This window comes from Pteropus vampyrus, unplaced genomic scaffold (assembly GCF_000151845.1).
Source record: "Pteropus vampyrus isolate Shadow unplaced genomic scaffold, Pvam_2.0 Scaffold303, whole genome shotgun sequence".
NCBI lineage: Eukaryota > Metazoa > Chordata > Mammalia > Chiroptera > Pteropodidae > Pteropus > Pteropus vampyrus.
This window is the reverse complement of record NW_011889084.1, coordinates 1616292-1628301: the sequence shown is the minus strand read 5'-3', so window position 1 is coordinate 1628301 and position 12010 is coordinate 1616292. Positions and strand designations below refer to the sequence as shown.

At 58.6% G+C, this 12010-nt stretch overlaps 1 protein-coding gene across 1 annotated transcript in view; it reads right to left on the bottom strand.

Moving 5' to 3' along the window:
- Positions 1–3458: 3458 nt before the first annotated feature.
- Positions 3459–12010, bottom strand: part of CACNA1H (calcium voltage-gated channel subunit alpha1 H) — a 73114-nt gene continuing 64562 nt past the window's right edge. The window contains exons 28-35 of the mRNA XM_011376985.1: positions 11731–11840; positions 11212–11345; positions 10949–11019; positions 9517–9595; positions 5789–5910; positions 5285–5714; positions 5021–5181; positions 3459–4433 (exon numbers count right to left, since the gene is read on the bottom strand). Coding sequence (XP_011375287.1) covers positions 3459–4433; positions 5021–5181; positions 5285–5714; positions 5789–5910; positions 9517–9595; positions 10949–11019; positions 11212–11345; positions 11731–11840 — 2082 coding nt within the window. The remainder of the gene's footprint in view (positions 4434–5020; positions 5182–5284; positions 5715–5788; positions 5911–9516; positions 9596–10948; positions 11020–11211; positions 11346–11730; positions 11841–12010) is intronic.

Sequence of the window (12010 nt, the reverse complement as noted above, 5' to 3'; positions counted from 1 at the left end):
AGTGGAGCCTGATGTCCAGGCTGCTACAGGCACTTGGGGTGTTTCCAGTTGGGGTCTTAGAACCAGGCGGCCAGGCCATTCCTGTGCACACACCCTGAATGACTGCATCATGTGCCAGTAAGGGGGCTGAGGCACCCTCCATTTCCTAGATGTCAAATGTGTCCCCTCCCAGCAACGGGGATGGCACCAAGTCACTCCCTTTAATCTGCCATTCTGGTGAGTGTGGCTCCTCATTAAGTTTTTAATGTTCATGTTTATCGTTTTTGATTCACAATTGGAGGCTTCACCCTTGGCAGGAGAGGGGACAGCGGTCCACCTGCAATACTGGGGACGGTGCCCCCAGGCCCAAAGTCCAAGGACGTGGCCCTCTTGGATGTCCCCAGTCACTGGACATGTTTTCCCAGCACTGCAGATGTCAACTCGCTGGGGGGTGTTCTGCGTCAGGCTGCCTTGCAGTTCAGGCTGTCTCTTGGGCACGGATTCCCATAAACCAGCAGCTCTGCTCCCTGCGGTGTAGACGCTGCGGATCTGAGTGGGAAGGGCCTCTGCCCCCACTCACCCTGCGCCCTCACTGCTGTGGAAACCGTGGTGGGAGAGGCGCTCGCCCTCCTCATTTTCCTTTCATCTTTAATTATTTTATTGTAGCTGTAACACATGCCCATCCTGGAACGTGAAAGACGATGGACTGAACCTGTCCCTCCTTCCTCCCTCGTGCCCTCTCTGCATTGCTAACCTTACACAAGCACATTTAGACTATCTACATGCAGATCGTGCTGGGGGACACCGAGGGACAAGAAGCCCTTGGGTGGAGGTGGACCAAGGAAAGACGGATGGGTGGAGCCTGCGGGTGAGACCCCCACTGGGGGGAGCAGGGAGGAAGCCCCATACCCGCCCCCCCCGTTTCCCCTTATCTGGCCCTGAATCCTGAGGAACTCAGCCAGCTCAGCCATGTGGCAGGTGACAGATAAAAGTGAGCGTTGGGTTATCAGGGAGGATCAAACTGGCCTTCCGCTGGTCCAGTGGGGCTGTGTGTTTGTGGGGAGGGGCAGCCCTCCCTGTGCCTGCTGGGGTCCTCCCGCGGGGGCTGCCATGCAGGCCCACATGGCCCATGATCACTGGGCTGTGGGAAACCCCTATCAGGGCCAGGATAGGGGGGTACTTCAGGGCAAGACATCCATCCCTGTGCCTGTTTGCTCTTGTCAAATGGGGACAGAAATGAGTCTGTGTCACAGTTATTGTAGGGACCATGTGGAGGGTGTTCAGAGTTTCCTGCTCAGAGAGCAGGCTTGGAATCCTGGGGGTGTCAAGGACCTTGCAGGGAGCCATGTATGTGGGAAGTGGAGTCCCAATGCTGGGGATGAACTGAGCCGGGACATGTGAGGGCCCTGAAATTTCCAGTGGATACCCGAAGGCCCTTGGGGATCCAGGAGGCTAAGGACCTGAGTTCCTCAACGCTCCCAACCATTCCTCCCTTCCCCCCACTCCCATAATGGGTGACATCAGGCCCTTTGGAGCCTGGAAGGGGTGGCCTGAGCTCCAACTTCGCTTCCTCGAGCCAGTTTAATGAGGGCAGATCCCCTTCCCTGTGTGGTTGTCACAGGTTCAGTGCAGGCTCCACACACAAAGATGGTGCAAGTGTCACCCCTGTTCATCATCAGGTCAAACATGGCGCACACACTTTTGAGTCAAGGCTCTGGGCCAGGTGCTGGTGAGATAAGTTGTGTGCCGAGAAGCTGAGTCCTGGTGGATCACCAGGCAAACTCCTCTTGTCTTCAGTTCCCCACATGTAAGAGGGAATTGCTGACCTGAAGGGCCCCTCCCACCCAGCCTGTGACTTGGAGTTGGTCAAGTAGCTGGGGGTGGGTGGGGACAGGAAAGTCCCAGCGCCTCCCATAGGGCTCTAATCAGCTCAGTAATCGAAGGTCAAATAGAGGACAGTTAGGAAGGGCTGCCCCGAACTGGGCAGCTAGTGCTGTGCCCATTTGATATGCAGTGGTGACCATGGGACCTGGTCATGGGTTAGGGACAGGGACATTGGGGAGAGTGGGCTAGTGAGACTCTAGTCATGGGGCCTGATCTGTCTCTGCCAAATTCAGTCTAGACCTTGAACTTAGACCCTTCTAAGAAACCCCCAAGACCAGGATTCCAGGGCAAGGAGAGGTTACAAATAAGCTCTGGTCCCTGAAAGGCCAGGAGAACATGGGGTGGGGTCAAGGTCAGTGCCAAAGGCTGGGGGTAGGAGACTTCAGGGCAGAGAGACAGGAGAGTGGGATGCCTTCTGAAGCCCTAGGTTGACCATCCAGCTAGGAAGCTCTCACTGTGGGGATGCTCCCACCTCTGCCCGCACAGAACCTATCCCTAACAGGAGCCCAGGCAAAAACTTCTTCCCGCGTTGTCAGATGTGGTTTCTCCAGTATGTGAATGATGCCATGTGGAGTCGGCCACTATGGCGAGCTCACCTTTTCCCACTGAAGAACTTTCTATCTGTGGATCTGCCAGAGTGGGGAAACTGTAGGAGGCAGGAGAGCCCCAGTAGGGCTGTTGCTTGAGGAGACCCTGTGGCCCAGCTGTGGTGGCCAACATCACACAGCTCCCCCATCGACCCATGTGGAGTGACTGATTCTGTCATCCAACTCGTTCCTTTAATAAGTTAATATTTATTTCGCTTTGCTCTGCTCATCCCCAAACTTGAGAAGCTGAATTTTCTGCATCAGATTATTGCAACTTTTAACCTGAATTTAGAGAAGAAATGAAACAAAATAGAGGGGCATCAGCAGGAAACGCTCAGCCCGGACCTCAGGACTGCCATCAGAGGTGCCCGGCACTGGTGTGGGGGCGGCGTCTTATTGCAAGGCTCCCACTTCCTGGTGATGTGGCATTTCCCAGAGACCAGAGTTAATGGGTGTTTTCTGGACAGAATGGTGTGGAGGGGGTGCGAAAGGGAAGATGGAGAGAAAGCAATGCGGGGGTGGGGGTTGGGATAAATGGATGAGAGCTCAGACTGAGTGACAGTGAAGCGTGGCTGTGGGGGCTTTGGAGACAGCTGCCACCCGGGAGGGCACAAGCGGCCCCAAGTGAGTGTTCTCTATAAAAATAAGTGGACGTGAGAACAGGGCTCTGCTGGGCAGCCTCTGCCTTTTTGCTTTTGGTCACCTTCTGGTCCTTGTCCCGTGGATGCAGCTCTCTCATTAACGGGACTGCTGGGCAGGCCACCGGCAGAGTCTCAGACCACAGTGGCAAAACATGGAAACACCCAAACCTGAATGGATGGGTGGAGGCTCGCAGGCCGAAGAACTAGCTTGTTCTTCTTCACCCAGAATAGCATCTGCCTCCATCTCCCTGGGCGGATATCCTCCTGGCTCCTCTGCCAGCGTCCATGCATGGCCCCACCTGGGCCACCACCCCACCGGGTATACCCCAACCCCAGTGCCAAGCCTGTGTAGCACTGTGCCCTCAGCTTACACAGGCTCGTCCACACTGTCATCTGGGGTGGGGCTGGCTGGAAGAGATACTGCTTTCTTTACAAAACTCTGGGGGACTTTGAGGTAGAGTCCCCGCCCCTTCTCTGGGGGGTCGCCAGAGGCCACCAGAGACTCTGTTTTGTGGGGTTCGGAAGGTGCTGTGGCCCCTGAGGAGGAAGCTCTGGGTTCCAGGGCCACCCTGTGGCCACTGTCCAAGTACAGGTCCCCACTGGGGCCCCCCACATCCAATGGTTCGAAGGCAAAGCTGGGGATGGTCAAGTGCTCTGAGCGGCTGGGGGCCTGGCCCCACCGCTCCCCCTTGGTGGTAGGGTCCACCCCCATGCCCTCCATGGGCTCACAGGACGGGGTTCTCCGCCGCAGGGTGGTACTACTGCCTTCCACCGTGGGGGGCCGGGCTGAACCCTCATCCTCCACAGGGGGGTCTACAGAGATGCATGGAGGGCTCATTTTCTTCTTCCTGCGTGCCCCTAGGGCTGGCTCGGCCTCCAGGGCCCGGACCTTCACCTCTCCAGTCTCTAGGCGGCCGTCCCCTCCACCCTGCTCCACCAAGGACCTCCGATGCTCGTCCACCCGGCCAGACTGGTCCAGGAAGCCCTGGGCGTCCACATCGTAGAGCCTGTGCAAGCCTGGCTCACCACCCACCACCTCGTGGGCTGGGGGTGAGGGGCTTCGGGCTGAGCTGGTGATGTGGCTGACCTCCTCATCAGCTGGGTCTGGGGCTTCCACCTCCTCCTCGCCTGGGGCCGGTGGCTGGCTGGAGAGATAGCGTTGTCCCAAAGTGTGCTTGCGGGTGCGGATGCTGGCGGGCCTTGGGGAGCAGGGTGGGGACTGCAGGGAGGCCCTCAGGGATGCCTGCCTCGTGGGGGTCTTCCTGCCAGGCTCCCCCCAGCCCAGGTTGCAGTCCCTGGGTCCATCGACCTGTGTTTCCAGAGAGTCGGTGTGCACAGCCTCCTGCAAAGGCATGGTGTCAGATAAGACCGATAAGCCCACCCAGAAGGGGAACAGGGACCTTTGCCTACCCGGGCTAGAGTAGGCTCTCAACTCCCTGAGGTTAGGGACCCAAAGTGAGATGGGGCTAGGGGCCCCTGGTGGGGACATTATTGTCCTCCAGCTCCACCCATGCTGCTCTGGAGACCACCCTGTGTGCAGGTGTCAACCACCTGTACCAGTCATGCTAGGAAGGGGCTGTGAGGAGCAGAGGGCTGGGGCCTCAATGTAGGGAGAGCTTGCCATGGGCCCTGGAGACCCCACAGAGCTGGGCTAAGGCCACCTTGCACACCATCTGCCCAGCTTGGCACCGTGGGGGTCACGGAGGGCAGTCTGTGGGTGTAAGTAAGGCCCAATGGAACCACTGCAGGGAGTGCTGTGGGGACATGAGACTCAAGGAGGGAATGTGGTCCTGGTGGTTTAGAATACACAGGCTCCAGGAACACAGAACCCCCAATCGTGTCCCTGTCACTCATCCTTTAAATGGAGAGAGGAAACCCCCAAAGAGCCCCCAAGCCTTGGCTATAGGAATCAGGGAAGTCTTCTCCTACCTGTCTGCAGAGCAGGCGGCTAAAGCTGGGGGAGCGGGCTGCGCCCCGAGGGGGCAGGGTGAGGAGAGTGTTGCTGCCCCTGGCAGGGGAGGATGTGGCTGACGGGACCTGGAGGGAGGTGGAGGACTCCACAGGTGGTGAGTGCTCAGAGGTGACCAAGCCTGGAACAAAAAAATTATCTAAACTAGGCAGCTATCGCCTGTCCAGAGTCCTCCCACCCAAGTCCTCCTGCCCGTGTCCTCCCGCTGCCTTCATGGGTCTTACTGGAGGGGGCTGTGCCCACATAGGTCTCCATCTCCAACTCCTGCAGGGGCTGGGAGTGAGGGGCTGAGGCAGGTGCCACAGGCCGGAACATGTAGCTGTCATTGGGCAGTGAGAGCATCCTGGACACAGACACCTTGCGTGCCACCAGGAGGCTGGGCGCATCGGGCCCGGCACCTGGGCTCTGTGGGGCTACGGGCCTGGTATGAGCGGGGGGAGCCTGTGCTATCTCCAGCTCCAGCTCGGCGTCCAGCTCGGCATCCTCGCGGGCCTCCTTGTTGCTCTCCTCCAAGTGCTTCATGAGCACGGCTACCACCACGTTGACCAGCACAAACTGGGCCACCAGCACAAATGTTACAAAGTAAATGGGCGAGATGGCCGGCAGGTAGCTGAGGCAGTGCTTGTCCTCACGGGCGCACTCCCGAAGTGTGTCCTGTGGGCAGAGGGGTAGCTGCAGGGCGGCGCAGGCTGAATCCACCTCCCCACCTGCCTCACTCAAGCCAGTACCTTCATGATCCCATTCCAGTTGTCCCCTGTGGACACACGGAACAGTGTGAGGAAGGCCATGCCAAAGTTGGAAAAGGTGGCGTGCCTGCTCAGGCCCTCACACGGGTTGTCCTCGCTGCACTCTGTAGGGCAGAGACCCGCCAGTCAGCCGTGCAGCTGGGCCAGGGCACACAATGGCCCAGGAGGCCCTGGGACCTGCTGTGGGCCCTGTCTCTCCCCTAGGGAGGAAGTCGTGCTCTTCTGGGGTGCAAGGCAGTGGCCTAGCTCAGGTGCGGGGTGGAGTAGGTGGGCACCCGCAGGGGACACCCTACTTGTTCTACATCTAGGGCTTTCTGGATGGACAGGACAAGCCCTTGGTGCCAGCCTAGCTCTGGCTCAGCCCCCGGAGATGGCACTGCCTGCTCCCCAGGGCCCCTTCTTAGTCAGTATACCCTTAGGCCTTGGTGGAGTAATGGGGTCACCCTGGGGCAGGAGGCTGGGCCAGGGGGCAGGAGTCAGACCTGGGTTTTGGGGTACCAGTTGCCAAGTCCCAGAAGCCCCCTCTGGGCAGACACTTAATGGACAACCACCTCAGCCACCTCATGGACAGGGTCACTGGTGGCTCGTGGAAGCCACTGAGTGTTCAGTAACACCAAATGTTCAGGAGACCCTGGTAGAAGGGGAGGGAGACCCTAGAGGAACTGGGCTGCCAGAGAGGGTCCCCGACGGCCTCCCGCCCAGAGTGACCAGAGCCTCAGGCCTGGGAGTGGGAGTGGGGTGTTAAGGAAACGCTTGGTGATAATTATGAAGGACATGCTGCTGCATTTATCTCCTGGAAACCACAAGTGGTTCGAGGTGGCATGTGGTTGTTTGCATGCGCACACTTGCTTAGGCTCACGTGTGCCTCTGCACCCCTGTCTGGCACACGAACGTGCGTGTGTGTCTACAGACATGTCTGTGTATGTACGTGTATGCGTGTGTGTCGTGGGTCTGGCACCACACTTGTCTGTGTGCCTCGATGCTCCTGCATGTGCCTGCCGTCACGCTTGCCTTGTGCAGTGAAGGGCTGAGGGAGCAGGGCGCCTTGCCTTGGCCTGGCCAGCACCCCGAGCTCCAAGGGCCGTGTGTGCATGGGTGAGGCTGCACGTTCCTGGACCTCACTCACCGAGCCTACCGAACAGCTCCACTCCCAGGGCAGCATAGATAAAAAACAGGAGCATGAAAAGTAGGCCGAGGTTCCCTACCTACACAGGAGAGAAGCAGAACCAGGTCAGGCCTCAATCCCGCCTGCTACGCACGTAGCGCCTGGTACCCCACCAGCCACCCTCGCCCCATGTTCCCACCAGGCGAGGAGTCAAATTCCCAGAGTCAGCCTTGGAGTCTCATCCTTCACCCGCTTCCCTGGCCCTGGAGCAACTGTGGTCCTTAGGAGCTCTTTGTGCTGTCTGGAATTTAAGGCCCCCCTTCACCCCCTCATGCCCACTCAGCACCCAGGACTACCCCCACCTCCAGCATCTCTGCTCCCCAGGGTTCTGGAAGACTCCATGTAGGGCCAGCCTCTAGCCTTGGAGTCCTAAGGGGAGGCCAAGGCTGAGCTCTTCAGACTAAGTGACCCCCATTTGAGGCTCTACCATGAATCTTGACGGCCCACCTTTCTAGCATTTGTCATACGTGCCCTCTGGGCAGGGCACCCTGTCTTCACACGCTGCCAGCACCCCTGATGCTGGGGCATGGCTGGGCCCAGGCTTCCCTCCCTTCCTTCCCCCGTCACTCCCACAGACACTAGGCAGGAACAAAGAACCTTGGGGACTGTAACTCAGATAAGGCTGAGGAAGGCCGCTACGGGGCTGGGGGGTACATACTGAGCTGGTGGGCATGTGGATGGACAGGTTCGTGGGTGAGTAGGTGGTTAGAGAGATGAGGTGCTAGGTAGACGGGCAGCTGTGTGGGGTGAGTAGATGGCTGCGGAGGCAACCAGCCGGCCAGGAGGGCTGAATAATGGATGGATGGATACATAGGTGACTGGGCGGACAGATGGCTAGTTGAGAGGGTTAGAACCATGGACAAATGGATACATGGCTAGACAGGCTGGTTGGCAGAAAGACTGGATACTGCACAGACGGGGCAATGAGTTTCTTCTAACTCAAGAAACCACAATAGATCAGGGTACGGGATGTGAGCAAAGGAAGTAAGGGCACAGGACCTGAGTTGGCTCCAAAAGAGGTATGAAGCTTTCAGCCAACACCTGAGCCTTGGGTGTGGTCCTCAGATTCAGAGAAGACCACCTCGGCCATGCCCTCTGCCCATATCCCATTGCATCCAGTACCGGATCAGGGAAGATGGGCGCTGGTTCTCAGTCCTCCCCAGAGGGACTGAGGCCCAGAAGGCAGACAGCCATCTCCTTCCCAGCAGAGCTGTTATTCCCTGCATAGCCGTTCCCAGCAGAGCTGTTCCCACCCTACATGTTATTCATCTGCAAGTCCAGATGACCACACGAATACACGAATGAATGAATGACAGCGACTGAGGCACTCTCTGCAGCCTTGTCCTCTTGGGGGCATCTGCAGTGCCCACTCCTGGGGCAGCTCTTCACTTACCTGGGGCAGGGCTTGCACCACTGTGTCCAGCAGGGCCCGCATGCCTGTGGCCATCTTGAGCAGCTTCAGCACTAGGGCCAGGAAGTGAGTGTTAGGAGTGGGTGGGGGCCAGGTCCGGTCTGACCCTCCCCCCGCTGGCCAAGACCTGGGACCAACCTCATCCCTTACACTCTTATCACCAGCGCCAGCCACCTGCAGAGGCCTCAGGGGATGGGGAAGGACGTGGGGTGGCCCCGGGCCCTAATGGGCAGGTGGGCGCCTACCTCGGGCGATGCGGAGCACACGCATGATGCGGATGATGGTGGGGTTGATGGGCAGTGCCGCACTTGTCTCGATCTCCTCCAGCGTGATGCCCATGATGGACAGCAGCACGATGGCCAGGTCCAGCTGGTTCCACCTGGGCAGCCGGGCAGGCTCAGAGCTGTGCTGCCTCCTTCCCCCACCCACAGCGGTGGAGTAATGGGGTCACCCTGGGGCAGGAGGCTGGGCCAGGGGGCAGGAGTCAGACCTGGGTTTTGGGGTACCAGTTGCCAAGTCCCAGAAGCCCCCTCTGGGCAGACACTTAATGGCCAACCACCTCAGCCACCTCATGGACAGGGTCACTGGTGGCTTGTGGAAGCCACTGAGTGTTCAGTAACACCAAATGTTCAGGAGACCGTGGTAGAAGGGGAGGGAGACCCTAGAGGAACTGGGCTGCCAGAGAGGGTCCCCGACGGCCTCCTGCCCAGAGTGACCAGAGCCTCAGGCCTGGGAGTGGGAGTGGGGTGTTAAGGAAACGCTTGGTGATAATTATGAAGGACATGCTGCTGCATTTATCTCCTGGAAACCACAAGTGGTTCGAGGTGGCATGTGGTTGTTTGCATGTGCACACTTGCTTAGGCTCACGTGTGCCTCGGCACCCCTGTCTGGCACACGAACATGCGTGTGTGTCTACAGACATGTCTGTGTATGTACGTGTATGCGTGTGTGTCGTGGGTCTGGCACCACACTTGTCTGTGTGCCTCGATGCTCCTGCATGTGCCTGCCGTCACGCTTGCCTTGTGCAGTGAAGGGCTGAGGGAGCAGGGCGCCTTGCCTTGGCCTGGCCAGCACCCCGAGCTCCAAGGGCCGTGTGTGCATGGGTGAGGCTGCACGTTCCTGGACCTCACTCACCGAGCCTACCGAACAGCTCCACTCCCAGGGCAGCATAGATAAAAAACAGGAGCATGAAAAGTAGGCCGAGGTTCCCTACCTACACAGGAGAGAAGCAGAACCAGGTCAGGCCTCAATCCCGCCTGCTACGCACGTAGCGCCTGGTACCCCACCAGCCACCCTCGCCCCATGTTCCCACCAGGCGAGGAGTCAAATTCCCAGAGTCAGCCTTGGAGTCTCATCCTTCACCCGCTTCCCTGGCCCTGGAGCAACTGTGGTCCTTAGGAGCTCTTTGTGCTGTCTGGAATTTAAGGCCCCCCTTCACCCCCTCATGCCCACTCAGCACCCAGGACTACCCCCACCTCCAGCATCTCTGCTCCCCAGGGTTCTGGAAGACTCCATGTAGGGCCAGCCTCTAGCCTTGGAGTCCTAAGGGGAGGCCAAGGCTGAGCTCTTCAGACTAAGTGACCCCCATTTGAGGCTCTACCATGAATCTTGACGGCCCACCTTTCTAGCATTTGTCATACGTGCCCTCTGGGCAGGGCACCCTGTCTTCACACGCTGCCAGCACCCCTGATGCTGGGGCATGGCTGGGCCCAGGCTTCCCTCCCTTCCTTCCCCCGTCACTCCCACAGACACTAGGCAGGAACAAAGAACCTTGGGGACTGTAACTCAGATAAGGCTGAGGAAGGCCGCTACGGGGCTGGGGGGTACATACTGAGCTGGTGGGCATGTGGATGGACAGGTTCGTGGGTGAGTAGGTGGTTAGAGAGATGAGGTGCTAGGTAGACGGGCAGCTGTGTGGGGTGAGTAGATGGCTGCGGAGGCAACCAGCCGGCCAGGAGGGCTGAATAATGGATGGATGGATACATAGGTGACTGGGCGGACAGATGGCTAGTTGAGAGGGTTAGAACCATGGACAAATGGATACATGGCTAGACAGGCTGGTTGGCAGAAAGACTGGATACTGCACAGACGGGGCAATGAGTTTCTTCTAACTCAAGAAACCACAATAGATCAGGGTACGGGATGTGAGCAAAGGAAGTAAGGGCACAGGACCTGAGTTGGCTCCAAAAGAGGTATGAAGCTTTCAGCCAACACCTGAGCCTTGGGTGTGGTCCTCAGATTCAGAGAAGACCACCTCGGCCATGCCCTCTGCCCATATCCCATTGCATCCAGTACCGGATCAGGGAAGATGGGCGCTGGTTCTCAGTCCTCCCCAGAGGGACTGAGGCCCAGAAGGCAGACAGCCATCTCCTTCCCAGCAGAGCTGTTATTCCCTGCATAGCCGTTCCCAGCAGAGCTGTTCCCACCCTACATGTTATTCATCTGCAAGTCCAGATGACCACACGAATACACGAATGAATGAATGACAGCGACTGAGGCACTCTCTGCAGCCTTGTCCTCTTGGGGGCATCTGCAGTGCCCACTCCTGGGGCAGCTCTTCACTTACCTGGGGCAGGGCTTGCACCACTGTGTCCAGCAGGGCCCGCATGCCTGTGGCCATCTTGAGCAGCTTCAGCACTAGGGCCAGGAAGTGAGTGTTAGGAGTGGGTGGGGGCCAGGTCCGGTCTGACCCTCCCCCCGCTGGCCAAGACCTGGGACCAACCTCATCCCTTACACTCTTATCACCAGCGCCAGCCACCTGCAGAGGCCTCAGGGCATGGGGAAGGACGTGGGGTGGCCCCGGGCCCTAATGGGCGGGTGGGCGCCTACCTCGGGCGATGCGGAGCACACGCATGATGCGGATGATGGTGGGGTTGATGGGCAGTGCCGCACTTGTCTCGATCTCCTCCAGCGTGATGCCCATGATGGACAGCAGCACGATGGCCAGGTCCAGCTGGTTCCACCTGGGCAGCCGGGCAGGCTCAGAGCTGTGCTGCCTCCTTCTCCCACCCACAGCCCTTTAGAGTAAGAGTTCTCTTCATTGTCACTCTAGTGTCTGGGTGTCATCCAGAGAGTATGTCCTGGTGTTACCCATAGAATATATCCTGGTGTCACTCTGAGAATGTCCTGGTATCACTCAGGGGTTTATCCTGTTATCACTCTGGAAATACCCTAGTGCCACCCACAGACACGTCTTGGTGTCACAGGCTACATCCCACACCTCTGCTTAGCACCATCACCTTGGCAGACCTCAGGCTGAGACCACTGGAGGGTGGTGGCTCTCTCCTGTCCCTACCCCCAAGAGCTGCACACGTCTCCCAAGGTGCTGGGTGGCCCTGCCCCACGTACCTGTCTTTGAAGAACCTCCGGAAACCAAATGCCACAAGCTTCAGCACAGCCTCAAAGATGAAGACAATGGTGAACACGTAGTTGCAGTACTTGAGGGCCTCATCCAGCGACTGGGGGCAAGAATGTCAGGCTGTGGAGGCCACCCTGCCTAGGCTGCCCCTCCCTCCTCTTCCTCCACCCCCACCCCCCACTGCAGCATCAGGCACCCAGTACCTGGGTCCTGGCCCCATCTCTCTCCTCTACTAACATGGGTGCTTCTGGGCTATTGAGCACTTACTAT